General features: G+C 43.7%; 1 protein-coding gene and 1 long non-coding RNA gene across 3 annotated transcripts in view; one reads left to right on the top strand and one right to left on the bottom strand.

Moving 5' to 3' along the window:
* Positions 1 to 6,815: 6,815 nt before the first annotated feature.
* Positions 6,816 to 8,779, bottom strand: LOC133626876 (uncharacterized). Its single transcript, XR_009819812.1, has 2 exons — positions 8,559 to 8,779; positions 6,816 to 7,468 (listed from the first exon to the last, which is right to left on the bottom strand). It is a non-coding gene; the product is annotated as an uncharacterized LOC133626876 (long non-coding RNA).
* The window catches only part of FAM120A (family with sequence similarity 120 member A), a 53,061-nt gene continuing 33,298 nt past the window's right edge, over positions 8,170 to 27,932 (top strand). For both annotated transcript variants that reach the window (XM_062008700.1, XM_062008698.1), the window contains exons 1-3: positions 8,170 to 9,033; positions 14,990 to 15,236; positions 20,083 to 20,165. In XM_062008700.1, the coding sequence (XP_061864684.1) occupies positions 8,560 to 9,033; positions 14,990 to 15,236; positions 20,083 to 20,165 (804 nt within the window). In that variant the 5' untranslated portion in view covers positions 8,170 to 8,559. The remainder of the gene's footprint in view (positions 9,034 to 14,989; positions 15,237 to 20,082; positions 20,166 to 27,932) is intronic.

Raw genomic sequence — 27,932 nt, 5'->3', positions numbered from 1 at the left:
TTTAGAAAAGGGCTTAGCCAGCTTTTCTATTTTGTTACTGGATATCTGTTACCGAGGCAAGATGTGCCTTTTCTCTCACTGATACAGTGTTTTATGTGTAAACATCTTGACCACCACTCTGGTGTCAGGGGTTAGCAGATTTGGTATGTTTTGGCTGAATTTCTGAAGGGGGAAAACTGTGAGTTGCACTCTAAATATTTTTCCTGGAGAATGGATTATTCAACAGACTATGGGCATCTTGTACAAAATACAAGTAAACTTTCAGAGGGGAATTTGCTGCTTCTGGCGAGTACCAACTTGCCAGGCTTGGAGCTGGGAATCCCTGGAAGCGGCGGCACAGACCCAGCCCCAGTTTCCCACCACCAAAGGAAAGAAACAACAGCCCCTACACAGAGGCCCACGGCTCACCAGTGGCTGCATTTCAGGCCAGCTTATTTAAACCTCCTGCCACCCTTTGCTCAGAGATTCAGCTTGACTGAGCCAGTATTTAAGGTAAAATGTCCCAAAGCGGGAATGTGGTGAGAATTTTCATATTTGTTACTTGGATATTTTATTACTATTGGTGGGATTTTGGTTAATGAATGTTAAGTAATTTGGGGTCCCTGCTCCTCTTTACTTATTTCCAGGATGCTGCAAAAAACATCTGGTGCAGTTGGATCACAGGTGTCAGCAGCCACGCCAGAGGCTTTTGCCTACAAACAGGAGACAATGCTTTTGGTAAGTGGGAGGGCATTGAAGGCCACTGAGAACACTAATAACATTACCTCACATTGCCACAGTGCTTCAGCAGCTGAAAACACCACACAGACTGTTGGTAATTAGTGATCTGGAAGTTTCAGAAATTATCAGCAGTATGATTTAAATTGTCATTAAAATACAATTAGCAGCCCTCTGAACTGAGTGCTGTGGTTCACGACGGTCTAATTGGTGAATCCAGGTCTGGACAACATGAGGATTGTGTCTGCTTTCCCTGCTCTCTCAACTGCACCAGCTCAAGGAGCACCTCATCCCAGGAGTGGTGGCTATGCCCACAGGACAGACATGGAGAAGCATTATGCGGCTGGAAATGCAACAGCACAAAGTATCCCTTGTGTTCAGCCCACTACATTGAAAAGCCTGGATTTTGTAGAGCTCATTTTAGTCTGTGTGCAGATTCAAGCAGGCACAGCCCCCCAACTTCATACTTTGCAATTCAAATCAATTTATTTTTTCTTTTCTTTATTTTTTCACTTGACTTTTAGATCACAGCTCTGTGCAGCAAGAGCCACAGGGATGGAGTAAGGGCAGTACGTGGTAACTACTAACGTGAGCTATCTACATCTACAGCTGAGGTGCTGGTAGACCACACTGGTATGTGTTTGGGTAAGATGAAGAATTTAGTTACTGCAGCAGACTGAAAATGATGGTCTGCCAAACCTGGCACAGCGTATCGCACGTTTAGGTAGCTAAATCTGTCACTTGCATGACTTAGATACTTGTGTTAATTGCATAAATGACAACAAAAGTGACACATTTTTAAAGTGTTAGAAGCGTAAATAGCTGCTCTTCTGAAATGGCCCCAGGACCTATTTTTAGCTTCTATGTGCCCTTCCCATGGTACCACTTGCAAGCGCATCGTGTCTGTTGGAGTATCTAACTAATGTATTAGTATGTGTTTGTAATGCTATTGATTCTCCTGCTAAAGAATACACTTTAAATACTGGCTTTTTGTACACGCCTCACACAGCTACTCATTAATACCACGGGAACAGCCTGCTACTGTTCCAGGTTTTCCAAGAACCAGTGCTATTGCGCTCCACCAGCTCCTCTTGCCCGCTTCATAATGCTGTTATTATTTATGCTTGTATTCTTGAAAATTCAGAGTTAGAACTGACAATTTTCACACTTTTGTTCTTTAAAAATAATTAAAGGCAGCGAATGGACCTGATGTAATCTGTATAGTGTGTGCCACAGCTAAGTATCCACCGCTGTGAAAGCGCTGCTTGTTCTCTGAAAGGGGGAATTCTTTCAGACGGCGTCACTTGCCCCCTCCTCTGCGAGGCTGCTTTTCCCATACACTCACAGGACTCGCTGCCAGTCATTTTCTTGCCCTGAAAGTCTGCTAGAGCAATATTGTCATTTACCCAATGTTTGTAGGACGCCTGTCTCCTAACAGGCCCCAATGTACAATTAGAAATTTCGTGTTTAGTTGCAGTGGCTCTGCTAAAGTACGATGGCTTTTTAATCATCTTTTCTTTGGATTGCTCCTTGGACTATGTAGTGCTTCATCTCACTGTGGGCTTCACAGCAGGCTTTTGGAGAAGTTCTTTTCTCTTCCTCTTCCATTCACGTAGCAAGCGGCAGGCTTTCAGATACAGCCCGTCCACAAAAGGATTCAGTGTTGGCCTGGCGTGTTTTACCAGTATTTGAATGGCCTACAGAAACTACTTGGAAAGCAGCAGACGCCTTTGGAAAAGAGGGAAAGAGGAAAAAAAATGGACTCGAAGAGGATATTAATGGGTCAACTGGACCAAGAGAATACAAAAAAAAGTGCAACTGTGAAGTGGGTGCCAATAAGGAGACTGGGAATGCCCGCCCAGGAAGATAACGCCGCTCCTCGTGATCCTGGTTTTGTGGCGGTAGGCCTTCACTACCCAGCTCTGCACTCACCCTTTTGTCCAAGAAAGTAAACTGCTTCCCAGTTCAATCAAACACAGTACACTTCCTAAATCTGCTTTTTTCAAATACGCCAAATATGTACTGTCTCGGGAGGAACAAGAGACCAGGTACCTGAAAACCTGATGCAGAGTTCGTCACAGCCACAACTCTTAGAACTGGTGCTCCAGGGGAGGTGGTTGCTAATGTTTTGCATAGCTAATTGTGAATGACACTAAAATAACTGACTGCTGGATAACAAGCAACATACCAAAACACAGGCCAACCACCAGAAAGGAAGAAAGTATTACCAGGAGCTCACAGCAAAATTAAGATGCCAAGTGAATATGAAGACATTGAAAAAGGTCTTTGTTCCACTCCTGGTGCCTTTGTTGAGCTTCTGCCCTCGGCGTCAGCCATGTGGATGAGCCTCCCCTTCAGGGGAAGCTACCAGAGACAGCATGCAGGACACACTCTGAAGAGGCAAGAACTCTGGAGGGTTTATCAATTTTGAGAAAGACTGACAGTTCTTAAATAACTTCTTGCAACTAATGAAGGGCCAGAAATGTGAGAAAATCTCTGAAGAATTAATCGAGAATCAACAGCAGTTTGTCTTGATAGTAAATAAAAACAGCTCACCACAAAATGGCGTTTTCATTTCCACTGTGAAAAGTGTAATGAGGAAGAGCATGCTTTGGATAAACTACATTCTGTTAAGGTAAATGAAAAAGCAAATGCTGGTAGGAGGGGGAAAAAAAAACCCTTCTTCCTGTATGGTCACCACTGAGCATGTATTTGCATGAGGCAAAGAGAGCAGACTTCCCAAGGGCCAGAAAAGCACCCCTCACTTAGGTGGGCAAAGAAGAAGGAAGATTTACTCTCAACTCTCACAAAACATTAAAGATCTAATAGGCCAACTAGGAAGGGAGAATGAAAAAAACAAACTGTGGTCTCTTATGCATCTCAAACAGTCTTTGCTAACAGTCCTGAGAGTTAAACCTGTGGCTTAAGCTAAAAGAGCAAGTTTGAGAAAGGCACCAGTTCTATGTGATCGATGTGAGAACAGCATTGAAAAGCAAATTAAGATGCTACAAAGTGATCCACCACCGAAGCTGACAGCAGCCAGTGAGAAAGCACAAAAAATATCCTGCTCCCCAGCACCAGTCTTCTGCAGAAGTTCCACGCAGTAGCAGAACAGAGTGGATACCTACACAGCTGACAGAAGAGATGCAAGTTGCATTCACCAGGTATGAGAGTAACCAGCTTCTCACAATTTGAAGTTATGGTGGAAGTTGAATTTTAATTTGAGATGTTTGAGATGCAGTGAGAAAGTTCTACTAAAGAAACTGTGAGAACTGGTATTACCAAACTGCAGCTGGAAGAATAATACTCCTTCCTGTAGACTAAGACAAAAATTAGCTGTTAGCAGTAAAGCTACTTAAGCTGACCAATCACCTACAGGTTTCTGAAATCTCATGTCTTGCAGAAAGCTGAAAAAGGAAGAAGTTCCAGAAATAGATCGAAACTCCTCTAAGAGTTGATGCTGATGGGGAGACCGATAAGCATTTAAGTGGCTCAGTCAGGTGTCTTCCATACGCACATTGTTTTGTCCTAAGAGGAAAATGTTCCATCATAGGTATCAGAGATATATGAAGAAAGTTAACATGCTAAAAAGTTATTATGTTAAAGCAAGATGGTGTTTACTGTAGAGATTTTGGAAGGCTATAGAGAAGTATTTGAACATGGAAGTTCTCTAGTTGTATAAATTTCTTGTGATAGCATATGGTTTAATTGTACCTACCTAAGACAGAAGAAAGGGATGTCTCCCCTGGTAGCAAGTAACATGACACAAAACCAGAGCAAGACTAAAATGAGCAACAAATTTTGTTCCCCAAAATGTTTTTAAACCTAAGTATTTGTTCTTCTTCCTACTGTTTTTGACTAGGTGGCAGGCATGCCTCTAGCTTTAAAAAAAAAACCCACAAAACACCCGAAAAGGACATCACTTGATGAGGTAACACACATATTGAGGACAAAGCTAAATCAACCTGCAGAAGTGTTTCAGTGCAGTCTTGCTGGTTTTATATAAACTGCATGAAGACTCTGCAAGCTTCTGTAAGCAAGAGTTTTAATAAGTAAGTACACAAGCAGTAAGTATGCAAACAGGGATGCTCAGTTCTACTGCTCCGTGCTTTCCTCCCTGCTACCAGCACTCAAGGTGACAGGGAAGGGAAACAGGGCAGCTAACAGTCATAGCTAAGGGCAGAAGGGATGACATTTTTCTGATGTTTATTGCAAACATCTGTGTTTAAAGTTAGCAGCAAAATAATAATGTAACAGACGTATTTCACTTGGAGCACTGAAGTAACAATGCAGAAAAGTATCTTGCCCACAAGACAAACCCAGGGCCACCCACAGCAGTAAGGAAGAGGGCTGGTGGAGTTTTTCTCCTACAGAATCAAGAACTGGGAAGTCCTGAGGCAGCAGCTCCACGGAGAGACACACCACAGTGCGAAAGGAGGAGACGTATCAAGGTAAATCTTGTGAAACAAGTGTTTCCCATGGATAACAAGATACATATCAATTATTCCCAAATTGTACTTATCAAGGTTACCATGTAGACCTATTCCACAACCTACAGCCACACTCATCTCGCAGTGGGACCCAGTTTCATTAACAGAAGAATCAAGACTAAAATGATAACATGTTCTTGCCCTGACATGGTTATTCATGAGGAGTTCTTCCTAACAACTCTTCAGTTCTTTCCTTCTAGGGAGCCACTCCTCATTCTCTTCTATTCAGGTTGGATAATGAGTCACCAGCTTCAATATTAATCTTTATTAACCCTTCCCTTACAAGGCCAACATCTGGTTAACAGTGAAATGTGACATGCCTCAGTGCTGAGAAGGCTCATTAATGCCTTTTCCTCCATTGCGCCGTTTTCTTCCATGCAGATAACCCGGTGACTCCCACATGCTTTGTGCTGAAGGTGATTAAAAAAATACCTTGTTTGCTTCAGGCCTTTTGTTAATTGCTCTTTAATTCTATCTTAGTCTACCTGTTTTCCAATGTAATATTGCTTTACCAAGTTATGCTTCCTTTCTGTTACATTCTTGTCTGGACAAAGTTCTAGTTCCAGCAAAACTGCTATTCATGTCAAATAACTTGAAGCACGTTGTCACTCTTTCTGGTTTTACTCTGTGCTTTTTTCTTTTTGGAGAGGCAGAGTCTTGTTTGTGGATGGGCATGGGAGCCTGGCAGCATTCAGTTCTGCTGAGTCTACCTCACTCCAAGGGGAGTGTCAGAACATTATCAGCCATGCTCCTGGCAGCAGATGCTTCAGACTGGTTTTCCTTCTTAAACAAAAGAAAAACAAAACTATCAGAAAACCCCCAAACAAACTTGGGAGATATTTCATTAATACATTATTTGCCATTCCTAAGACTACTGAACCAAGGTGATCAGGGGACTGGAGCATCTTTCTAATGAGGAAAGGCTGCGGGAACTGAGGCTATTTAAGAGGAGACTGCGGGGAGATCTCATTAATATTTACAAATATCTAAATGGTGGGTGTCAGGAGGTTGAGGCAGCACTTTCTTTCTGTTGTATCCAGTGATGGGAACAAGGGGCAAAGGAAAGAAGCTGGAACACAAGAAGTTCCATTTAAATATAAAGAAAAACTATGTCACTGCGAGGTGAGGGAGCCCTGGCCCAGGCTGCCCAGGGAGTGTGTGGAGGCTCCTTCTTGGGAGGTTTTCAAAACCCACCTGGGTGACCTGATCTAGGTGCGACCTGCTTTGGGGGTTTGGACTAGATGATCTCTAAAAGTCCCTTCCAACCCCCACCATTCTGTGAGTCTGTGAACCTAAATATCCTGAAAGACAACTAATGACTCAAGTATTGACTTCTTGTTGGATTAACTATTGCTCACTCCTAAAGATTAATTAGAGAATAGTCTGTCCTGGTTTTGACCAAACTTTGAACTGTTAGAGCTTTGAATAGGCATCTACATGATGATCACCCTCTTCTTCTGCACTTCCTGTATGGTGGTTCTTGTTCTTTTGATCAAATTTTGGGGTATTTGGGAAAAGTCATTTCGAAAGAGATCAGACTAATTACTCATGAAACCACACTCAGATTGTTACAAAAACAGATCTCTACAAAGAAATATGTAGTTCTCATTGACCATAACTTTTTCAGTATTCTTTATTTCACCATCCTTAAGCTGTACCAGTCTTGGATACAAACATGCACCGAGCAGCCTTGCGCTAGTGCTGCACTGCCTGAGAACAAACCAACCCACTCAAGAAAACAGCTATTCCCCAGTGGGAATATTTACTGTAGGTGTCAATCCAGCCTGACTGAAATCTCATTAACAATACATGTTTTCCTGGTTAATAAAGTATTAATGTGAATATACAGCATATGCAATTTAATGTTTTCTTGACACCTGCAGAGCAGGTAACCACTCAGATGCAACGTTATTATTTCAAAGGCAAACTGCATTCAACTCTGAGGCTTGGGAACAGTCCTTTGAAAATAATTTCTTCTGTCTGAAACTAAATAAAAGTAACTCCTCATTACTTCTGCAGAAAAAGAACAGGTTTCTTCCCCAAAAGACTTTATTTATGCTCATTTACCAGTCACGGCAAGAGTTTAGCTAAGCTGAGAACTGCAAGACTCGAGGTACCAGCAGCCACCTTAAATCTATTCAAGGTGGCAAGACCATCAAAATCATCTTCAGGTTTTACCGGCAGCAGTAAATGTTCCGTTGCGGACGAGGTGAAGACAGCCTTTAACTGTTATTTGCAAATGACGGCCGCCACTGCCATTTCTGTCAAGAGGGGAAGGAAGTGGGGAAGGGTGGCAGAGTGGCTCAGGCAGCCCGAGGGCGGCGTGGCCCGAGGGCCGGGTGCTCCGCAGCACGCCGAGCTGGGCCGGGCCGAATCGCCCCGGAGGTGTTTCTGCTGTCAGCGGCGTGGCGGCCGCAGCTCGCCGGGGCCCCGTCACGGCCGGAGGCCCCCGGGCCAACAGGTGCCCCGAGGCGCCGCTTCCCGGGCGCGGGGCCGCCATGGCGGCGGCGGCGCTGCCCCGCCCCGGCCACTGGCGGCGGCGGGGCCGAGGGGAACGCAGCCGCCGCGCGGGAACCCGGCCCGGCCGCTCCGGGCGGCGCCGCGGAGGTGAGGCTGGCGGGCGGCAGCGGCCACCGCCGCACCGCGCTCTCCCGGCCGGGCCCGAGCGGGCTCCCGCCGCCCCCCGCGCGGCAGCTCGCCCCCTGCCGCCACTCCCCCGCCCCCCCCAGCCCCCTCCCCTTCCCCGCCACCCGCTTCCGCCCGCGCTCCCGCGCATGCCTGGGTTATGCAACCGCGGCGGCAGGCGGGCTGCGCGGGCCCCGCCGCCCCAGTGCCGCAGGGCAGCGCAGCGCGGGCGGCCGTGAGGGCGGCGGGCGGCGGGCCGGCGGCGCGGTGCTGGGGCCGCGCTCCCCCCCAGTTCCCTCCCGCGGCGGCCGCGTGCGCGCCCCGCGCGGCCTGTGAGTGGCAGCGGCGGTCGCCGCCAAGTCCCGCCTGTTCCGCTCTCCGTGCCGCAGGCGGCGGCGGCGGCGGGTTGGCTTCCTGCGCGCTGTGCCGCTCCCCCTCCCCCCGGCAGTCGGAGCCGCAGCGGCAGCAGCCCGGATCCCCGAGCCATGGCTCTGTGAGAGCAGCACATGGCGGCCGCAGCAGCCATGAGCCCCCCACTAATCCATACAACTCCCCCGTGAACGGCCACCGACGGCAGCCAGCGCTCCCACCCGGCTCCACCGCTCCCACCGCCCACCCGCAACTACAGCCGCCGCCGCCGCGCCGCCCGGCCCGAGCCCAGACCCCGCCGCCGCCGCTGCCGCCGGGCCCCCGCTCGCCCGCCCGCCGCCGCCGCCCGGTCCTCACCATGGGAGTGCAGGGTTTCCAGGACTACATCGAGAAGCACTGCCCCAGCGCCGTGGTGCCCGTCGAGCTGCAGAAGCTGGCGCGGGGCAGCCTCGTGGGTGGGGGCCGCCAGCGGCCCCCTCAGACCCCGCTGCGCCTCCTCATCGACGCCGACAACTGCCTGCACCGGCTCTACGGCGGCTTCTACACGGACTGGGTGAGCGGCGGGCAGTGGAACCACATGCTGGGCTACCTGGCGGCCCTGGCCAAGGCCTGCTTCAACGGCAACATCGAGCTCTTCGTCTTCTTCAACGGTGCCCTGGAGAAGGCCCGGCTCCACGAGTGGGTGAAGCGCCAGGGCAACGAGCGCCAGACGGCGCAGCAGATCGTCAGCCACGTCCAGAACAAGGGCACTCCGCCGCCCAAGGTCTGGTTCCTGCCGCCCGTCTGCATGGCGCACTGCATCCGCCTGGCCCTCATCCGCTTCCACATCAAGGTGAGGGGCAGACGGGCCTCCCGCGCCGCCCCGGCCCCCCGGGCCGCCAGCGCCCCCGCCGCGCCCCGCCGCTCCCCTCCCGGGCGCCGCCGCTCTAAGATGGCAGCGGGGGCTGCCCGCGGCCTTGCCCGTGCCCAGCCCGGCAGCGGAGGGGAGGGGGCACCCAGCCTCTCCCCTCAGCGCCTTAAAATGTCGTCGGGGCCCGCGGGGGCGGCCCAAGTTTCGGCGGCCTCAATCCCCCGGGGATTTGGCTATTTATACGGCGCTGCCAGCCGCCCCGCTCGCTCCGGAGGCTGGCGCGGAGCGGCCGGCGGCGCCCGGGGCCTCCCGGATTCCCCTGGCTGTGAAGCCAAGCCCAGCAGCACGGAGGTTTTTGCCTCCATGTTCTTTAGGGGCTGCCGCTCCGTTGACTCAAAATGTCCCTTCTTGCCCAGGGCCCACCCCCGCCTCCGCTCGGGAGGCCGGCGGGGCTGCGAGTTTGGTACCGCAGGTGAGAACGGCTGCCCGAAAGCATCGTAATCTCGTTAATTATCAAGACGAAGGGGGGAGGAAAAAAAAATCAGATTAGTTATTGCGCACGGTGGATCTGCAACAAGTTCCCTGGCGAGGCGTTTAAACTTGTGCTGGAGGTGAAATCAATTGCTCCGAAATACAGAGGTTCGGGTTTATGAAGGTGAGGGTTTTGCTCAGCATTGCCCGAATGTATTAATGGGCTTTTGATCAAGCGGAGAGTGATTCATTCCTGACTCTGTAACAGCAAGTGCTTGCATTTTGTGGGGACAGGGATGCTGTTCTTAATTTCAACTCCTTGTTTTAAGGGGAGGCCTCTTGCTTTCTGATAACACAAACTGCACTTCAGGCAGGGGCTGGGGTCCGTGGAGATCTTGCACTGACACAGTGGCCATGATTTCCAAGCTTGCAGAATACTAATGTACGGCATCTCTCTGTGCAGCGTTCGTGATTTACGATGGCTGCTGTTAAGCTGAGCGGCTGTGTATACTGAAACACAAGACACTGGAAAAACAAGCCCTGGGATGAAGCTGCAATGTTAAGAGTTGCTTGCTCGCTTTCCCGCTAGGGAGGGAAGAGCAGCAGGGCTGGAGTGCATACTTGTAGGCTTGATTGTCGCAAATTACTTTGGTGCGTGTAGAAGAATATTATGCAACCTTTAGAGTTGCACGCTGGATCACTGGCAGCAGCTTAACGTTATCTGGCTTTTCTACAGGCCTTTTGGGGGATTAGAAAAACTCTGTCCGGGTTGCAGTCTCAGGGTAAAGATGACTGTTTCTTGAAGGAGCTCACCCAAAAGGTGACTTTGGGTGAAGTTTCTCCTAGTTCTGCCAACAGGGTGAGAGTTGCTGTTGCTTCCTCTTAGGGCCCTGCTTGCTCAGCCAAGTCCTATCCTTGGAGGAGCAGGTTCCCTTCAGCTCTGTGCTCACCAGGCTGGTGTGAAGCTGCCCCAGGCAGGCACCGGCTGTTCAGCTTAGTCAGGGGTGGAAGTCCCACCCTGTGGTGGCCTCAGCAGGCCAGTCCCTGCCACGGGGCCACTGCCATAGGCGAGCCTGTGGAACAAACTGGAAGCGGAGGCAAAGCTCAGCCTTGTAGGATGCGTTGAGCTCTGTTGAGCACGGTAGTCTGGGCTTGGCCCTTGGTTAAGGGGAAGAGGTTATGGCCGTGTCTGCTGTAGTAGTGTGTTTTCCTGGCCAACAGAGAAGCAGAATCATGTACGTGTTTTGGATAGGAATGATGGTGGGAATTGGAACGGTAGCAAAAACATCCTCTCCCTCGGACTTTTTTTCATAGCTAGGAAATATTTTTGTTCCTTAAATGAAAAGTTTTAGGGACCATTCAGTGAAGATACTTACCTCGATTTGCTTGTGAGTGTATTATAAATCTTCATTAGTTTGTTACTGAGACTTAAGAGATCATTAATAAAAACAATGATTTTTTTTTTCTGTGATTGTGTTAAACTGGATTCTGTGTTTAATGCAATATTGAAAGGCAGAGTATGATGAGAAGCCAGCCATTATGATATTGGTAGGAAATTGATATGTGTAGCAGTTTTGTGACAGGTTAAACTGGCTGTTAGTCTTTTAAATGCATTTGATTTCAGAGCTGTTCCTTTCCGTTGAAGTACGTGACATCCCAATAAAGTTGCCATGTTTGACAGCTGTGTCACCTGTAGCACTTTGTTTACTTTCAGGCTTAGCTGCAGCATTAGCTCCTTTACAGTTTCTCAGTAATAGACCTTAATCTCTGGAAATGGTTTTAGGGGTGCGAGGACATGTCATATTGAGTCCCTTTTCTGTCATTTAGAAAGAAAACCCCAAACGCAAAACCCTCGCAATTTTGATGGGGATGGGTGTCTGCTTTTTGGTTAGTGGGGGACCTGGCAAGTGCTGGTTACCAAATACGGGGAGAGGGGTGTGCAGGGGGAGTTTGCTGTTAGGAACGTTCATGTCACAGCCATCTGTGAAAGTCCGAACTGCTCTGTGCTGCTCAACTGTCTCGAGGGTGAGAAGGATATTGGCAGTTCCCATTTGATGCTTCATGTGTACAGCTGTTGAGAAACTGTGCATAGCTCAGTCTTTAATGGATTTGTTTTCAGGTTAGGAAGTGTATTTCCTGGTTGTAGTGGTAACATGAATAATTACACATCAAAGATACAGCTAAACTGAAGCCACATTCCTTTTCTGCCTTTTTTCTTCTCTTACACAATTTATTATCTTTCTAAATCTGCTTTATTACCTACATGTTTCTTTCTCTAAACCTTACTCCAGTTTTTAATCACATTCTCCCTCATGCTTGCTTTCTAGCAGCCCTCCTGCTGGGGAAAGAGCAAATGCATCTTGAAGGTGTGATTTTTATTGGCATCTATGGGTGGGTTTTTTAATTTGCATATCCATAAGACAGTTGCCAAATTCTAATGTTTTCTTGCTTTATTTTGAGGAGTTGGATTTGAGTATAGTGATTAATCAGGAAACCTTTCAGTCTTGAGTAGAAGGCTCCTGTGTAGAGCTGGGAACTTAGGAATTTAATCTATTTTGGTAATTAGAGGGGAGAAAAAGAGTAATGTTTTCCATCTAGAACAATTATAAATCATTTGCAGATGGTTTCAGCAGGATGTTAAAACGGCAGGTTCCTCCAAATTATAACAAATATCCTACGGATTTTTTGCTTAATTGTGACCCAGTATTCTTCTGTTTGGGGGAGGGTGGAATAACTCTTAAAAGAAATTTTTATGCAAAGCAGATTAGTTTAAAATGTAAATATTTAAGCAGTGAGGACCTTAACATCTTTCATAATTTGATGAGACTTGGTTTTATTCTTGGTATCTAAACATGCACGTGCCTGTTTCCTCAGACAGGATTCTCTCTTTCTGATCCAGCATCATTAACATTTACACAAGATTTAGACTTGAAAATGATTCCAAACTCCTGACTAGGTTTTCTCCAGGTCCCCGCTCCCTGCATTGATTCTGAAGTGTGCAGATTGCCTGGGTGTAGCCACTTCTCTGGACTCTCTTTTTGAGTGCTGTAAGCTGTTTCTCTGACTATCATCCTGTTAAGAGTTTTATGTTGCTGATAACAGTGCCTTAGTAAACATAACTCTTTTCCTTATGATGGTTCAATGATTTGAACGTGGATTCTAGTCTTACTAGACAGGCCGCAGGTTTATGCTCGTAGCTTGCTGTAGCAGATAGCTCTATAAAAGGGGGAGTGAGGCAACCAGAGGCTGGAGAGGTAGAGGAAACAGAGACTTTCCTCTTGTATTATCTGCACACCTATGGCACACCTGGTGCTGCAAAAAGAGTTGTTACTGTGGTGTTTTACAGATGATCTGTGGCTGTGGTGCACATAAAGATGTTGATTTTAGGTCTATGTACATAGTTTAAATCTATCCACTCAATAAAGAATCCAGGTGATTTTCCCAATGTAAAACATGTAACAAATGGGGGGAGGGGGTGACAAAGCCTAAGTTGTCCTCCTTGAGTTACTAACTGTATAAATGTTTTAATAAATATGTTACTGTATACATCCAATATCTTTAAATTTTTCCAAATATGTTTACAGTCATAGAATCATAGAATGATAGGGATTGGAAGGGACCTTTAGAGATCATCCAGTCCAACCCCTCTGCAGAAGCAGGGTCACCTAGATCAGGTCACATAGGAACATGTCCAAGTGGGACTTGAAGACCTCCAAGGAAGGAGACTCCACAACCCCTCTGGGCAGCCTGTGCCAGGGCTCCCTCACCCTCACAGGGAAATAGTTTTTTCTTATATTTAAGTGGAACTTTTTGTGTTCCAGCTTCATCCCATCACCCCTTGTCCTGTTGCTAGCTACTGTAGAAAAAAGGGATAGAATTCTATGTACAGCAGGCATGTGTTATGCTCTGTGACAATATAGTCATTGGAAAATTAATAGGCTCATTTTTCTAACAAGCCACAGTAAATTTCACAGCCACTCTGATACCTCAAGCAAATTCCTGAAGAAGTACCAGATTTCTGAGACTAGAAGGTGGTAGCATGAGGAGCAGAGAGCTTCGTGAGATGAGTATTAATGATAGGAATGTCTCAGTGAAGGGCTGGCTGCCCAGGATTCTGCTTGAGAGGGAGCACCTTGTGAAGCTACGTGGGACAAGTGAGGTTTTGCACACCTCACTGTAAGACTGTAATTCAGTGTCAGGTTCAGAAAGTATCAGGCATGAGTAGAAAAGGGTCACTAAACTTGCTGTTGAACAAAAGCTCTTTGCTGAGAGGTAGCTGGCTGCGGGGTAGTTAGGGTGGGCTGTGAAGAGAAGGGTAGGACCCTCACATTCTGCAGGACTTGGGCAGAAACAACCCATCACTGGCGTTGCTGCAGTAGTTACTCATGCATACGGTGGAGACTGAAGCTAATAGTTTTGTACTAGTCTATTTTGGAATAGTTTGCTATCTACTGTTAAAATGAAATACTTGGTGAGGGTAGGTTTTACTAACACCCAGCTTCTGTGGGGTTTTCGGAGTTGCTGAATGTTCGTTATGTATGCAGATGGTAAAAGCTTTAGGCATCAGAAGCCCTCAGCTTGCTTTATTTTTCTGTGCTTGTAAGCCAACTGCAGTTGTAACGGCTCCTGGCAGTGTGTAGAAATGCAGGACTGTAGGTACTAACCTGTCATTGTGGATTTTTTTTTTGTTTCAGTACAATCTAGATAAGGGATTGCTTTTGTATTTCCAGCATTAGCAATTGGCCCATGTTTCCCCTGCACAACATGTCTGTTCTAGTCATCTGATTGCCATAGCCTAAAATACATGCCATGCTAGGCAACATGAATTGAGAGGTGAAGTTTGGGCTATAAACTTGAAGCAGTTTGCAACCATCAGAGATAGCTGTGGAGCAATGAATAGTCTGAAAGTTGCAATGGGGGAAAAATTTGGCTTAACACAGCAAGGTAGACATGTGAAAGGTCAAGAAAGTTACCTCTCTTCATCTAGGGTTATGTTTGTTTCTTTTAAATCGGGGCTGCAGAACTTTAAAAGTGACCATGTGCTTAATTTTTAAGGGGACACCTTGGCTTGCAGAACTGCTGGAGTCTCCACAGCCTTAAGATTTTCCCATGAGTTAATACCATTGGTATAGTTACACGTTTCGAGTTTGAGCGTTTCTGTTCATGAACATTTACTTCAGATGAGTTCAGTAATTTGTAATGCTGCTTCAGGGTATAGGCTTCCAGAGCCTTGTGTGATGTTTCTGAGTGGTCCTTATCACAGAATCCTAGAATGGTAGGGGTTCATAGAATGGTTATGTTCTGTCCCAATGCGCTGTGTCATTAGACTTTTTAAAATTGCCTTAAATACACTGCAAGTGTTTCAAATGCACATATGTAGCTTCAGAAAGACCCACTATATCGTAACACGTGATAAATCAGTACTGCAATTTCACACTGTAGCTAATTACTCTGTCTTCCACCATAGGTTGCACAGAGCATTGAGGATCATCATCAAGAAGTAATTGCTTTCTGCAGAGAAAAAGGTTTCCATGGTTTGGTTGCATATGACTCCGACTATGCATTGTGCAACATCCCTTACTATTTCAGTGCCCATGCCCTAAAACTGAGCCGTAATGGGAAAAGTCTCACAACAAGCCAATACCTAATGCATGAAGTTGCCAAGCAACTGGACCTGAATCCAAATCGCTTTCCTATTTTTGCTGCTCTTTTAGGTAAGTCAAGTAATAAAAGAACTTGATGCTGCTAGTCAGACTTATGATTTCAGTTTCTATCCGCTGTTTTAAAATACGTGTGTGTGATTTGATAGAGCACCTAGGGAAAGGCACCTCTTTGTTTCAGACATTCCTCCTATACCTGAGGTGGGCCAGATGTGTTTTTATGTGGCCAGACATGCCGAATTTGTAGAGACCTGTGAGCGATGCAAATTGTGGCTGTCTAGAAACAGGAGTAGAAAGTAAGAATTCTGCAAAGCTCTGCCTAGCCAAGATGCTCTCAGTGGGTGGGGGAGAATCAGGACAGTTGCGGTTCTACTGTTTTTGGTCTGATACAGTGTGTGAGGTCTGCTTTTAATAGACTGAGACAGCATACTTCTGTCCTTTTTCGTATTCTACCTAAAAATAACATGTATGGAGTGAAGTTGTTTGCATTGCAGGAGATTTCTTTTTCCCTCAGAAATGAGTACTGGGCTAATGAACATGACAGCACATCAGCTGCACCAGAAATTTATTGTACTGTATAACTGAGTGAAACTCCACATTGCTGAAAGTATGGGTGACCTACATCTTACCATTCCATTAATGTTGTTTGGAGAGTTTCTTTGCACTGCTGCTGCTATTGCCAACTGATGTAGTGTCTTTAAGGAGCATAGATAGGAAGGACTTCAGTTTCACATCTTTGCTTAAATGGGATAAATTTAACACACTCTGTTTCCACAGCATTGGTATAGAATAGCTGTCATAGTCTCTCACTTGAAAGAGTAAATTAATTACTAGTTAAGTTGACTCCAGTGAATAAGATCTATTTAGACCAGTATTCAAACTTCTTTTTTGGGTAAATAGGCACAGAGCAGCCATGTTCTTGATCTTATTGTACTGAGCAAGCAAATTAAGAAAACTGGCATTTCTTTTTATTTTCTAAGTGACCTTGTGCTTTAGTATGGGTACATGATAGAGCATAAAACTTCTTGCTTGAAAGCTGTGAATGAGAGAGGCTATGTACTGTTCCTTTAGCTCACTAATATTTTAGTGGTCTATTAAACTGTTTCTAGTTCAGGCATCTACCTTTCACATTAAGGACGAAAGAACCAATGCATCTTACAGTAGAAAGCCATGAGGACTTGACTAGTTGAAGTTGCTTTTTGTTAGTGTATGGTCTTTCATATTCTGAGTGGTTACCTACCTGCATGGCTGACTAGAGGAATGGCAGATGGTTGGCTAAGCTGCAATTTAAGCCACAAACTCTGTGTAAATTGCATGACAGACTACTCTTGCTAGGCTTTGTTTTGGAATCTATAAATAAGTTGTTGCATGCCAATTCAGTGAGTAAGAATTACTGCTTGGAAAGCAGTTTCACAATTGCAGATATGCTTTATGGAATTAACGTGAAGTACACAGGAATGTCATCGTTCTAACTTGTCACAGAGTTGCATGGCCAGTTGAGGTGGTGCTTGGTTATATTAAATGGTTGGTGGAAAATTTTGGGTACACTTTCCGAAGCTTTTGCAATTTTATGCAAGAAGCTCTTGAAAATTTTTCTCTCTTGATACCTTCCACAACAGAATATTTTTCAGTGTACTTGTAGGAGAAAAAAAAAAACCTGAGGTCATCTCACATGATTACTAGAGAATATTGTGTAGCTTTTTACTTTTTTCCAAATGGATACAAAGGTAAAAAGCCCAGTTCAGCTATGGTTAGTTTTGTGCCTTTTTTTGCATGCATTTTATGTGTGTGTTCAGTATAAGTAAGCAGAATGAACTTAATGGAAGTCAGAGTTAGAATATAAGCTGCTTTGGAGGTCTTCCTGCAATAAGAGTTTGGTTGGGTGTTTTTTTGCTAGTGGATATTAGGAAACCTAGGTATTTGGAGGTACAAACTGATTATGTATCTTTACCTCAATCTGACACTGTTTGATTGAAAGTACTGATAACATTTTTTAACTTTTGCAACCTTAGGAATATAGTGACTTCATTTTATAAATGCATATAGGCACATAGTTGTATATCATGTGGCATGTGTTTAAAGCAGGGTAGCTCATTCACATCTGCATTTTTAGTGTTTTTGTTAAATGTCTGAGGTCTTGTCTGACTTTATGGGTTATTCTGCCCTTGAGTCTGTGGCCTGTTCAGGTCTCTCTTTTGAACCTGATAAGTAGAATAAAGAAGATCATGATGAGAAAGAATAAGTGAGCACTTGGTTACATGGGAAGGCAAACAAGCTTTTACATTGCTCTTCCCTTCAGGATGCATCAGTGTAAGTCCCTGAGCTAGGACTTTGTTTAGGAATGAATTAATGTATTCTGAAAGAATTGCAGTTCAACTGCTAGTTTAACATTTACAATTGCAGGAGACCAAAACTATCACAGTAGTTGTATCAGAATTCAGCTTTAGGTCTGCAAATCTGTTTCCTTGTTTACAGAAAACTCATACTTCTTTGTTTCCAGATACTTTCTTGTCATTAACATGAAGGGTTAATTTGGGGATGCTGAAAAGAGAAAAAATTCTTGGGTGATTCAGCCAGACATCCAGCAGCTGGCACAGCCTGAGGAATGACACCTAACTAGTCACTTAAGAAAACCTTCTCGATGGCAAGTTAGTTGGGATTGAGTTATGTTCAGGGATAAATCTCTGTCGGAGTATTCCGGCAAAATATTTTTCTGACTGTACCAAGTAGGCAACATTTGAAGATTACTTTCTGAGAAGGTTATGTACACACTGTGTTTGTTGGTTTTACAGCTTGTTCCTTCTTGCAGCTTTTCATGCAGGAGGCTTTTGTACTTGTAGCTTCATAATACAAGGAGTATCCTCGTCATGGGTAGTTAAAATATGGCCAACATACCGTGTCCTCCAAGAGCTGGCTCTTACAGTTCAGTCCTAATTGCTGTTGATGTCAACAGGGAGTGGACTTGGGTTTTGTAAATTTTGAGTCAAATACTTCAGAATAACTTAAAACCCTAAACCAAGCTTCAGCAGTACAAAAACAAACACAGTGTGAGGTATAGGGCTGTAATTCAGTGAACTCTTTAGAAAGGGCAGTGTCTTCAATTAGTATTTAATTGCTTTAAAAAAACCTAAGGCGCACACTATCATAGCCATTAAAATGGGAAAAATCAATATATGTTGAGGTTGTTCAGCCAGGTCAAGAAATAGAGGTTGCTTATGTAATGTTGATCTCTTTCCCACTGTGACAGTACTTTGTAGCATGTGTTTAGTTTTGTAGCGTCGTTCTGTTTCTCAGTAAAAATGTAGAAGTCCATAAGGTAAGTACAGGCATCACTTCCTATTTGGACTACAGAAGACACTGCAGCACTTCAGCATCTTAAATTCTACAGTTCACTGTGTGGTGAGAATTGATCAAATGGTCAGACTGTCTTATGTGTGTGTTCAAGGGGATGGAATTAACTGAAATGACAGATGGAGACCAAACAAGATTGAGGTTTTGGTGGAAGGGAGAGAAGCTCTGACTATTTTCAAAGGTAATCTTAGCATCTGCAGGAGTTACTCTTAGTGATCCCAAAACTGTCCAGTGGTCTGGCTGTAATTGACTTTTTTTTTTCAGACCTGCATTATAAAAGCTGCTTAATCCTACCTTAATTCAGTTAGTAAGAATATGGCTGTTGTATACAAACTTGTATCTTTCTGATGTGACTTTAAAGTTTAGCTGCTAGTGAATAAAGATTATAATGTCTCCTTGCTGGACATCTCAACAGTAGGTGAAATATTGATTGGACATGACTTCCATCTCAAAGAGGGCACCTACCAGTTGCCAGGCCAATGGACAGTTTTCTTGGCTTTCACAATGGACAAGCAAAGTATTAAGAAAGTTAACAATTGTTGTTATATTCAAAGAATCTTGTCACATTCTTTGAGGAGGGAAGAATTCAAGATGTTGTCCAAACTCTGAAATTTACAGCTTTTTAATTAATTAATTTATTTAGACAATACATTGATAGCAATGAGAACTGGACATTCACTGCCAAGCTGCTGCTCTGGGAAATCAGATACTGAAAATATCCTTTACCTTTTCTACCACAAGTGTAGTAACACATTCTGTTTCATTCTGTAAGGTTTGGATCCACAGACACTGAACTCTGTCAGTGGTTGATTTAGGTAGTCTTTGATTCATGCAAATGTTTGAAATACTTCCTAGTAAGAACTTTGTAGTTTTTTTTCTGAGTGTTGATGTGTTTGGGGGAAAAAAGAAAAATCAAAAATAATTTAATTGATCATCCATTTAGTAAATATAACCACTAGCTCTATTCATTGAAACAACTGCATAATTCCCCAGTTACTTTGATGCTGCCAGCCCAGGCTTCTGTCTGACCTGGTCAGGTCAGCAAAAGAAACTTCACGAACTGGGAATCTGGTGTCATTAGAGCTGCCTGTGTTCCTGAGGGTTGGCTCAATCTGCCCAGTGCCTTGCTGCTTGACCCCATGCTGCACAATGAGCAGAGTGCAGGTTCCAGAGGCAGCTCCAATGTGGATCCATAACAGCACGTGCTGGGATGCAGGAAAGGCTTTCCAGCTTGTGTCAGAGAGCAACAAAGTGTGTTCTTACACTGCTGCACCTGCATTACTAAATCTTCTTGAGGATTCCTCAGTAGGACTTCCCAGGCTGAGGTTGACACCACACATTGAGACTGGCTCTATTGCTTTTGTAAGTGAGCTGGGTTTCATGGAAGAGTGCTCCTGGAGCAGAGGGAAACGATCTTCAAGTTTAATATCTGTTTGTTAATCCTGTTGATCAGGAATTGAGGACTAATTGCAAATTTGTTTTGCTGAATGTAGAGACAGTATGTCATGGTTTATGGTTTACTTAAATGAAATTCTTCATTATGTTCTAGGTAATCATATTCTACCTGATGAAGATTTGGCCTCCTTTCATTGGAGTTTACTTGGTCCAGAACATCCACTAGCTTCACTTAAGGTACAAATTTAGTATAACTACAAGCAATTAAGCTGAAATCAATCATGACAGTTAATCAGAGCAGTGTAATAGGTTAGTTCACAGCAGCTATGCAAGACTTGTTGTCAGTTGCCCTCTGATGTCCCAGTCCCTCTCTGTTGACTGCAGAGGATACCTGGGGTGATTAGCCTTGCAAGGCTAAACTTAGCCTTTGTGATCCCTCTCAGTGCCCTTCAGCTGCACAAGCCATATAGCTTCAGTGTGGTTTGGCTTTGAGAATGTAGCTTCTTACCCTCTTCTTTTTTCTTTGAGAGGAGAATTTCTTTCTTAGTCATGTTCTTGAGCTGTCAAAAGTAATTAGCTGGATATCTTCTTACCACGTTGGTTTCTTTTCTGCTGATCTGAGTTTGTGTGTAATACTGAGTTTTCTGTACTGCTTAAGGTGTAAATATGCTGGAGAATAGATTACACAAGGAATCTTCAGTAGATTTTTTTTTGAGCCCAGTAGCTTGTGTCTGATGCTCTTAGTTTACAGCATGCCTGTTCTGCTGCTTCATCGCACTCGCTTTGTGCATCTGCCAAGTAGATAGCTATAAAAGGGAGACTGGGCACATCAGAGAATGGCATCACGGTGACCTTTTTTTTCCCTTCTCTCCAAAGCTATACTATACACCAAATCAATTTGCTTTTTGTAAACTCTCTAAGACTGTTTTGTTATATTTACAGCAAAAATAGGTAGAGTTTTTTCTCTATTCCAAAAGTTCATTAAGTTTTGAAAAGTTGGAACTTACTTCACCTAAAGTAGAATTTGAAAACAGATTTGAGATTTTTTCAGTAGAGGTTTTAAAGCTTGCAGATGCATTGCTTAGTGAACAGCTGTGACAATTTGATATTACACTCATCCCCTATTTTGCTGCCGCTCCTGTGTTTAGAAAGGTAAGTGTCAGCACATTGTAGTGGCAAAACAAAATATGCATGCATGTTTGCTACTTCCTTGTAAAGCTTAAGAGGAAAAATGAAATGCTGAAAGAGTCTTCTGCCTGTATTTTCATGTTTTTACTAAAAAGCTTAAAACGTACAACTTCTCTTCAAGTGGTTGATAAACTTTCTGATGTTTAGGATATCTTTCTGAGATTTAGTCCGAATAGACCTGTTTTACAGCCAGCTCAAAATATGACTTCAGACACCTAGACCTTCTGAAAGCCTTCTAAATATATACTGAATTACTTGACTAGAATGAAAATTAGCTGTTTGTCATCTTTGTTTCTAGATTTATATTTTCACTGGAAACACCTATTGGAGCTTTGTAGTCCTCATCCTGAGGAAATGAAACTTGATTCCTTAAAGTGTCCGGGGTCTGTTTTAGGCACTACTCCCTGTCTTTATTTGATCTGTTGGCCAATGTTAATCAGATTTGAAAGGGGTTCCCATTCAGCTATTACAGACTCCTTGAAAACTGATACACTATTATCAGTGAAAAAGACCCAAATTAGTGCCTTTACAGAGGGAAGAGGCTGGCACAACACATGATTTGTTTAATTGCACAGCAGCTTGCTGGCCAGTTGTTAAGCAAACGGTTGCAAACTAACCGCAGCATTTCTGTCTCCTGGCTGATAATGATGTCAAAAGGAGAGAAAGAAGAAAGACGAAAAGCAAGGACACAAGTCTACAGGAAACCAGTCTTTATTAATTACTGGTCATGGAACAACTTAGCTTCAGTTACAGCAGTGCTCATGGTTTGAAATTATTACTTTGTTCAGTAGCCCATTAATTCAATTTAATTGCACTTGACATAATAGCATGTCGATGTTGTTACAGCTCTCCCTGTAGAGATCTGTTAACTGTAGATATGCATAAAACAACATTTCTTGTAAATGTTATGAATACTTAAAAACCCTAAAAGATGTGTTTGTAGTAGCCACAAGCTTGATAGCAAGAAGTAGTTTCAGAAGAGTTAAAACACAAGCTGTTAGGAAGAACTGGGAGAAGGTGGAGGTCAGATGTGGTTGCCCAGGATGACATCCCTGAGCTATATACTTCTGTACTTACAAACTTTGCTTTGTTGCATCCATTTACTCTTGAGTATTCTCCACATTTGGGAACCCGGGGCTCTAATCACACACTAACTCAGGATTTAGGAGACTTATCATTGTGTAACAATTTTAGTCTTTTGTATCTAAGACATCTTGAGTGTCAAAGCTAGCAGATTCAGTTCCAGTGGCCTCATCTGTTGCTTTTCAGTGAGAACTCTGACCATGAATAATAATGTTCAGTTTATTTTCTGCATTATTTCTCAGTCTTCTATTATAGTAAAATGTTTATTCTTCCTACAAGAGGAGTTTAGCCAGTTCACCAATTTGAAAGTGTAACTTAGAAAAGACCAGTCTTTGCTGAGAGGAAAATTGGTGTATCTGCTCAGGTGGCAACACAGTGAGGTGAAAAAAGGCAAAACAGAGGAAGCTGTGCCTCTGCTTTAAAGAGGGACATAAGGGTGGTGCGTTCACCTAGCAACAGCTGAGTAGAAATGGGGAAAAAAGAAGGGAAATGGAAACCTGAATGAAGAATCCATATTTCACATCTAGAAGGAAATGAACTGAAAAGTCAGGACAACACCTTGATATACCAGATAAAAAGCTGTGCCTTTCAGAAAACACCAATCATGACCAGCAAAAGTGTTCCATGGACAAATTTAAATGAGGAGATTTGAGTTGCTATTGCTGCAAAAGGGAAAAAGGAATTAAAAAAACGGCTCTAGAAGCTGTTCTGAGTCAGGATCTTGTCTGTTTAATGCCCTTGTGAAAACAGATAATGCACCTAATACTTGTGTGGAACTGAGCTTGCATCCTGTTAACTGAGAACAGAGTTCACTGAAGTGACGACCTGAATTGGAAGCTGAAACAGGAAAGGAGTTGATAGACTTCCTGAGAAATAATTTGACCACTAGACCTTGTTTGAAAACTAGGATTACACTGCTTTTTATTTGTATGCTTTGGGATTTATCTTTAAGACAAAGCCAATTCAGTTCTTACTCTGGGAAAACTCATTATAGTATGGAGGTTCAAGATCAATGTATAATACCATCATGATGATATTGAGAGGGCAGTTTCTTATCTCTGGAATGAATTGGCACCTATTTGGGAGCACATACTACAGAAGAAGTGCTGACTTCACAAAGTAACCTTAGGAACAAGTCTTAATGCAATCTCCCTTTTTGGAAGAGTATGCAGGGAAACCCAATCTCCTTGGATGTTTCATCTTGGTAGAGAGGCAAGGAGAGATGGTTCCAGAAAGCAATCCCAAATATGCAGGTTAGGCTCCTTCTGTGAATTCCACTAGGAAATTCCTGTCTTGCTATTTGTTGATTTCAGAGAGTATCTGCCAGAGGGAGAGTAATGTGCTAAGTAGGTGCTTAGGTAACTTGGTGCTGCTGAGATGACAAAGGTGGTACTCTCCAGATACTGTTTAAAGTAAGTGTTCTTTTGGGTTTGGGTTTTTGCTTTTTGATGCTAAGGGTCATCATAGGATGATACAGGTCAGGAAGAACCTCAGGAAATTATGTAATGCAGCCTCCTGCTAAAAGCCTGGTCAGTTTGAGGTCAGAACAGGTTGCTCAAGGCTTTGCCTAGACTAGTTTTGAAAATCTCAGAGACTGGAGACTGCACAACCTGTCTGGGCAGCCTACTCCGTGGTTTGACAGTCCCAATGTTTTGTTTTGCTTTGCATGCAGTCTGAACCTGTCTGCTTTCAGGCTATGTCTGTTTTCTCTTGTTCTTCCACTGTGAAGAGCCTGGCTCTGTTTACTTTTTGTAGGTATTGGAAGGCTGCTGTTAGGTGTCTCCAAAGCCATGTCTTTGCCAGGTACAATAAGTCCTGTTCCCTCAGCATATTCTCATCAAGCAAGTGCTCCAACTCCTTAACCATTTTGATGGCCTTCTTCACAACTAGCTCAAATTTTTGACATCTGGCTTGAGCCCAAAACTGAATGCAGTGCTCTAGAGGTGATCTAATGAGTGCTGAGGAGCGAGATCCCTCAGTCTGCTGGCTGTGCTCCTGCTACATAGCCCAGGGTGCAGCTGGCCTTCTCTGCTGGCTCATGTTCAGTTTGCTGTCTTCTGAGAGTTCCAGGTTCTTTCAGGCACAACTCCAGCCTGCAGGGTAGCCAGAGGGGTTATTCCTGCCCAGATGCAAGACTCAGCTATTGTAATTGTTGAATTTCTTAAGGTTCCTGTTGGCTCATTCCTCTAAGTCTGTCTAGGCCTTTCTGGATGGCAGCCCAGCTCTCGAGTTCATGGTGGTGCACAGGGGAGTCACGCAGGTTGTTTCCTATGAAGGCTGTGTGTATCGCATCTTTGGATTATGTTTTTGCTCTCCCTTTTTACTTCTGACATAATTTTTGTTTCTCTGTTTAGGTTTGGTTTTCTTGGAGTCCTGTGTGTACAGATTGTTAGCAAATGATCTCTGTGTGTTATATATTCTTGTTGCTATCAAGACATGCAGAAGTAGAAAGGGGTCAGTTTCCCAACCAGGATGGAGAGAGGAGGAGAGAGTAATTTCTACTTGAATAACCCGACCTTTAGGGAAAAGCTGAGCTTTGCTGATTTGAGAGGATTTGTGTCGTCCAGGGAATGTCTTGCCTCTTCAGAAAACTTGTTTTTAAATCAGATGCTCTACAAGCTTCTAAGATCAAATGTTTTTAACATTCAAAGGCTGATACAAAATCCAGTTTAGATGCGATATAAGAGAAATTACTAGACAAAAACACCCAGGCAGTTTGTTGTAGTGTTCTTCATATCTTCAGCCTTTTCTCTTGACAGTGGAAAAAACCCCACAACTGTTCTCTGTGTCACCTGACAGTAACTGAATGTTTGAGGTCTCTTTTTTAATGGTTTGAAAATAAAACTAAACTGATTATCTGTTTCCAGCAGGCACAACAGCAAATGCTGGTACTTGGGTTGATTAACTTTTAAAGGCTTCTCTTCCTGGAGACAGTGGGCTAGTGGAGTTGTCCCAGAATTGAGCAGCTTTTCCCAAGCGTAGCTTAGGTACCTTCTACAGTATCCTAATAAGTCTGTGGAGTTTTGCATATATGAGTCTGTTCTCTTTCAGCAAAGCATTTTTGCAAGTTTGTTTTGTCAAAACCAAGACATTTTTATCTGGGCTTGTAATGTTGCTCTCTGCCTCTCATTTTGAAAAATAGCTGTGTAGAATTAATTTCCTTTCCCCACTTTTCAGATTGCATTAATAGGGGGCTTGTGATTTTTGTCAGTGGTCTGTCATGAAATCAAAGTAGTTCTTTTACAGCAAGCAAAGAAACCGTGCCTTTTTCAGCTGTAATGCTTTCTAACCTCATCACTTGCAAGTGTGTGATCTGCCTCTGTGTTTGCCTTTCCAAAATTGATTTTCCATGTTGTTGCTTGTCTGAAACTCTTCTGTAGAGGATAAGGGAAAAAAATTGCTTGTAGGAAGAAATCTCTTACGCTGGGAAATTGATAAAATAGGATGCTGATTTTGCTTCAAAACGCTTTGTGTGCAACTAAAAGTAAGTTTGAACCGCGAACACTTGTTCTGTAACTTTTGTCTTTAAGACTTAATTTTTCCTGTATCCAAGACTTAGCCTGTACTTTAATGCATGCAGTATTAGAAACATTGTTTATGATTTGTTACCAAAATGTACAGTTCTGGAAGGTTCTAAAAGTAATAGAAGTATTTTCTTTAGTATCAGGAAAATGTGTCTTATTTCTCCACTTTTCACTTCTGGTTTCTGTGTATGTCATGACAAACTAAAGGCCTGAGGATGTTCTCACATCTGGACTGCATGTCTTTGAAACAGCAGAAAAATAAAATCTAAACATCTGAAATGTCTCTAAATCTGTAATACATACTCTCAGATGGTCTGGCTTCAGGAATGAGGAGTATGCCCCAGTCAGGTCTTTAGGCTGTTTGTTTAAAATCAGCTGAACTGAGGGCAAAACACATAGCCAGCCCTTAATGTGCCTCACTTGAGCTTCATAGTTCTAGGGTCTGAGCTGTGTGTTAGTGCTGGAGTCATGTGATGTCTTCTCTTGATGCTAACTGCTTATGATTTATTAAATATTGCTATCTTGGAGATCACATCAAGCTAATGATAAATTTCTTACTCCTTTCACCCACTGAATTTTCAAGCAGAGATTGCAGAAACAACTTGGTTATAAGGCAGGGTTTCTCTAAGGGACTCTGCATGTCTAACATGACACAGTCATGTTGTGATTCAGCCACTTTAGAGATGTAGAATTGTTCTACGTACATCTAAAATGGTAGGTGTTCATAAAAAGACTCAGATTATCAGTGAGGCTCACCGAATGGAGAAGAAAATCTATTGCTTCTGCTTGCAGATTGGGTGCAGAATTTTATCATCAATATTTGTGACCATGAATGTGATCTATATTTAGTGTTGTCCTATATATTCAGAACACAAAGTAGCAACAATTTAGAATTTACTATCTGAAATAGAAATAATTGTTGTGCCACTGAGTGAACAGAACTGTTCTTAATTTAGGCTCATAGAATGTGGAGCTCATCTCTGGTAGAGAGTGACCAGGTTTAGCATGACTGTCCTGACATTTGGAAAAGGTAGACATTAGGAGGAGGAAATGATTAATAATGGGAATCTGGGCAAAAATTCCATGGTCTAAATATGAAGAAGACAGTTGAAGAAATTGTGTAAGTGGATCAAATAAGGGCAGGAAAGAAAATAATTACATATGATAGACTCCATAGAAAATAAAAAGGGCTTGTGGTACAGAATTTAAAGTTGGAAAGGTAAAACTAGTGAAGTGTTAATCAGAATTGTGCATAAATATTTCTGACAAGGCTGAATTCTGGTATTTTCTACTAAAAGAGCACACCTCTGCGTAGAGTGCAGGCATAAAAAACCCATGTTTTCTCGTGGCTTGAAAAACAGAGCTCTTCAACAACAATCTCTCACGTCCTGAATCACTGCAAATAAGCAGATTAAGACATGCTAAAAGCAAAATCCTAGCTACCTCCCTAGGTTTGGACAGGATGCTCCAGAACTGTACAGAAGTTCCAGACAGAATTGGTGGAGATTCCTCAGGCGTCCTCTAAAATTTAGGACATGTAGTAGGGGACTTCTTTCCTACCCCTCTGTGCATGTCATGCAGCACAGTGGGCGAGTTAGAGAAACTGCCTTGGGCTGAGGAGTTCTTGAGGCCCAAACTGACAGCACCGCTCCCTGGCTTTCATTTCACCATGGGCCACGATGACTGCTTGGCCTACAGCTTCTGCACTCCAGGTAGGGTCACGCAGTGCATGGAGTAATTGCCATAATCATACGCTGAATGATTCTCAGTGTATTTACAGGAGAAGCCTATTGAGAGCATTGGGATGGCAGTCCAGAGTTTGCAGAACTGTCTAGTTCATCTCCTGTCTCTGTGTGGACACGAGAAGGGGACAGGCCAAAGATCTGAGTGTGAAACCCGGTGGTACCTACAGCTGTGCGGGTATTGTCTGTAGGGCCTTTGGTCCCACAAAAGTTCTTCCAGCTCACTCTTCTCACTACCAAGAGAGGTCTTGCTGCAGAGTCCAATGTGATTCTTATCTTTTCAAACCCACAGCCTGAGTCAGTGGCCAGTGATTTAGTGGGAATTCATGGATTTCCTGACACATTGGTAGACTGGACCATGGATTCTAATTTGTAGGCAGACCTGTGGTCTGTGTGGGCTCCGGTCATAAACTTGATGGATGCTTTTAGCAGGCGTTTAAGTGCCTGTTTCTGATGCTGGAGTATTG

The sequence above is a fragment of the Colius striatus genome, chromosome 15 (assembly GCF_028858725.1).
Source record: "Colius striatus isolate bColStr4 chromosome 15, bColStr4.1.hap1, whole genome shotgun sequence".
In the NCBI taxonomy this organism is placed as follows: domain Eukaryota; kingdom Metazoa; phylum Chordata; class Aves; order Coliiformes; family Coliidae; genus Colius; species Colius striatus.
The sequence above is the reverse complement of the archived record's forward strand: the minus strand, read 5'-3'. Positions and strand labels throughout refer to the sequence as shown.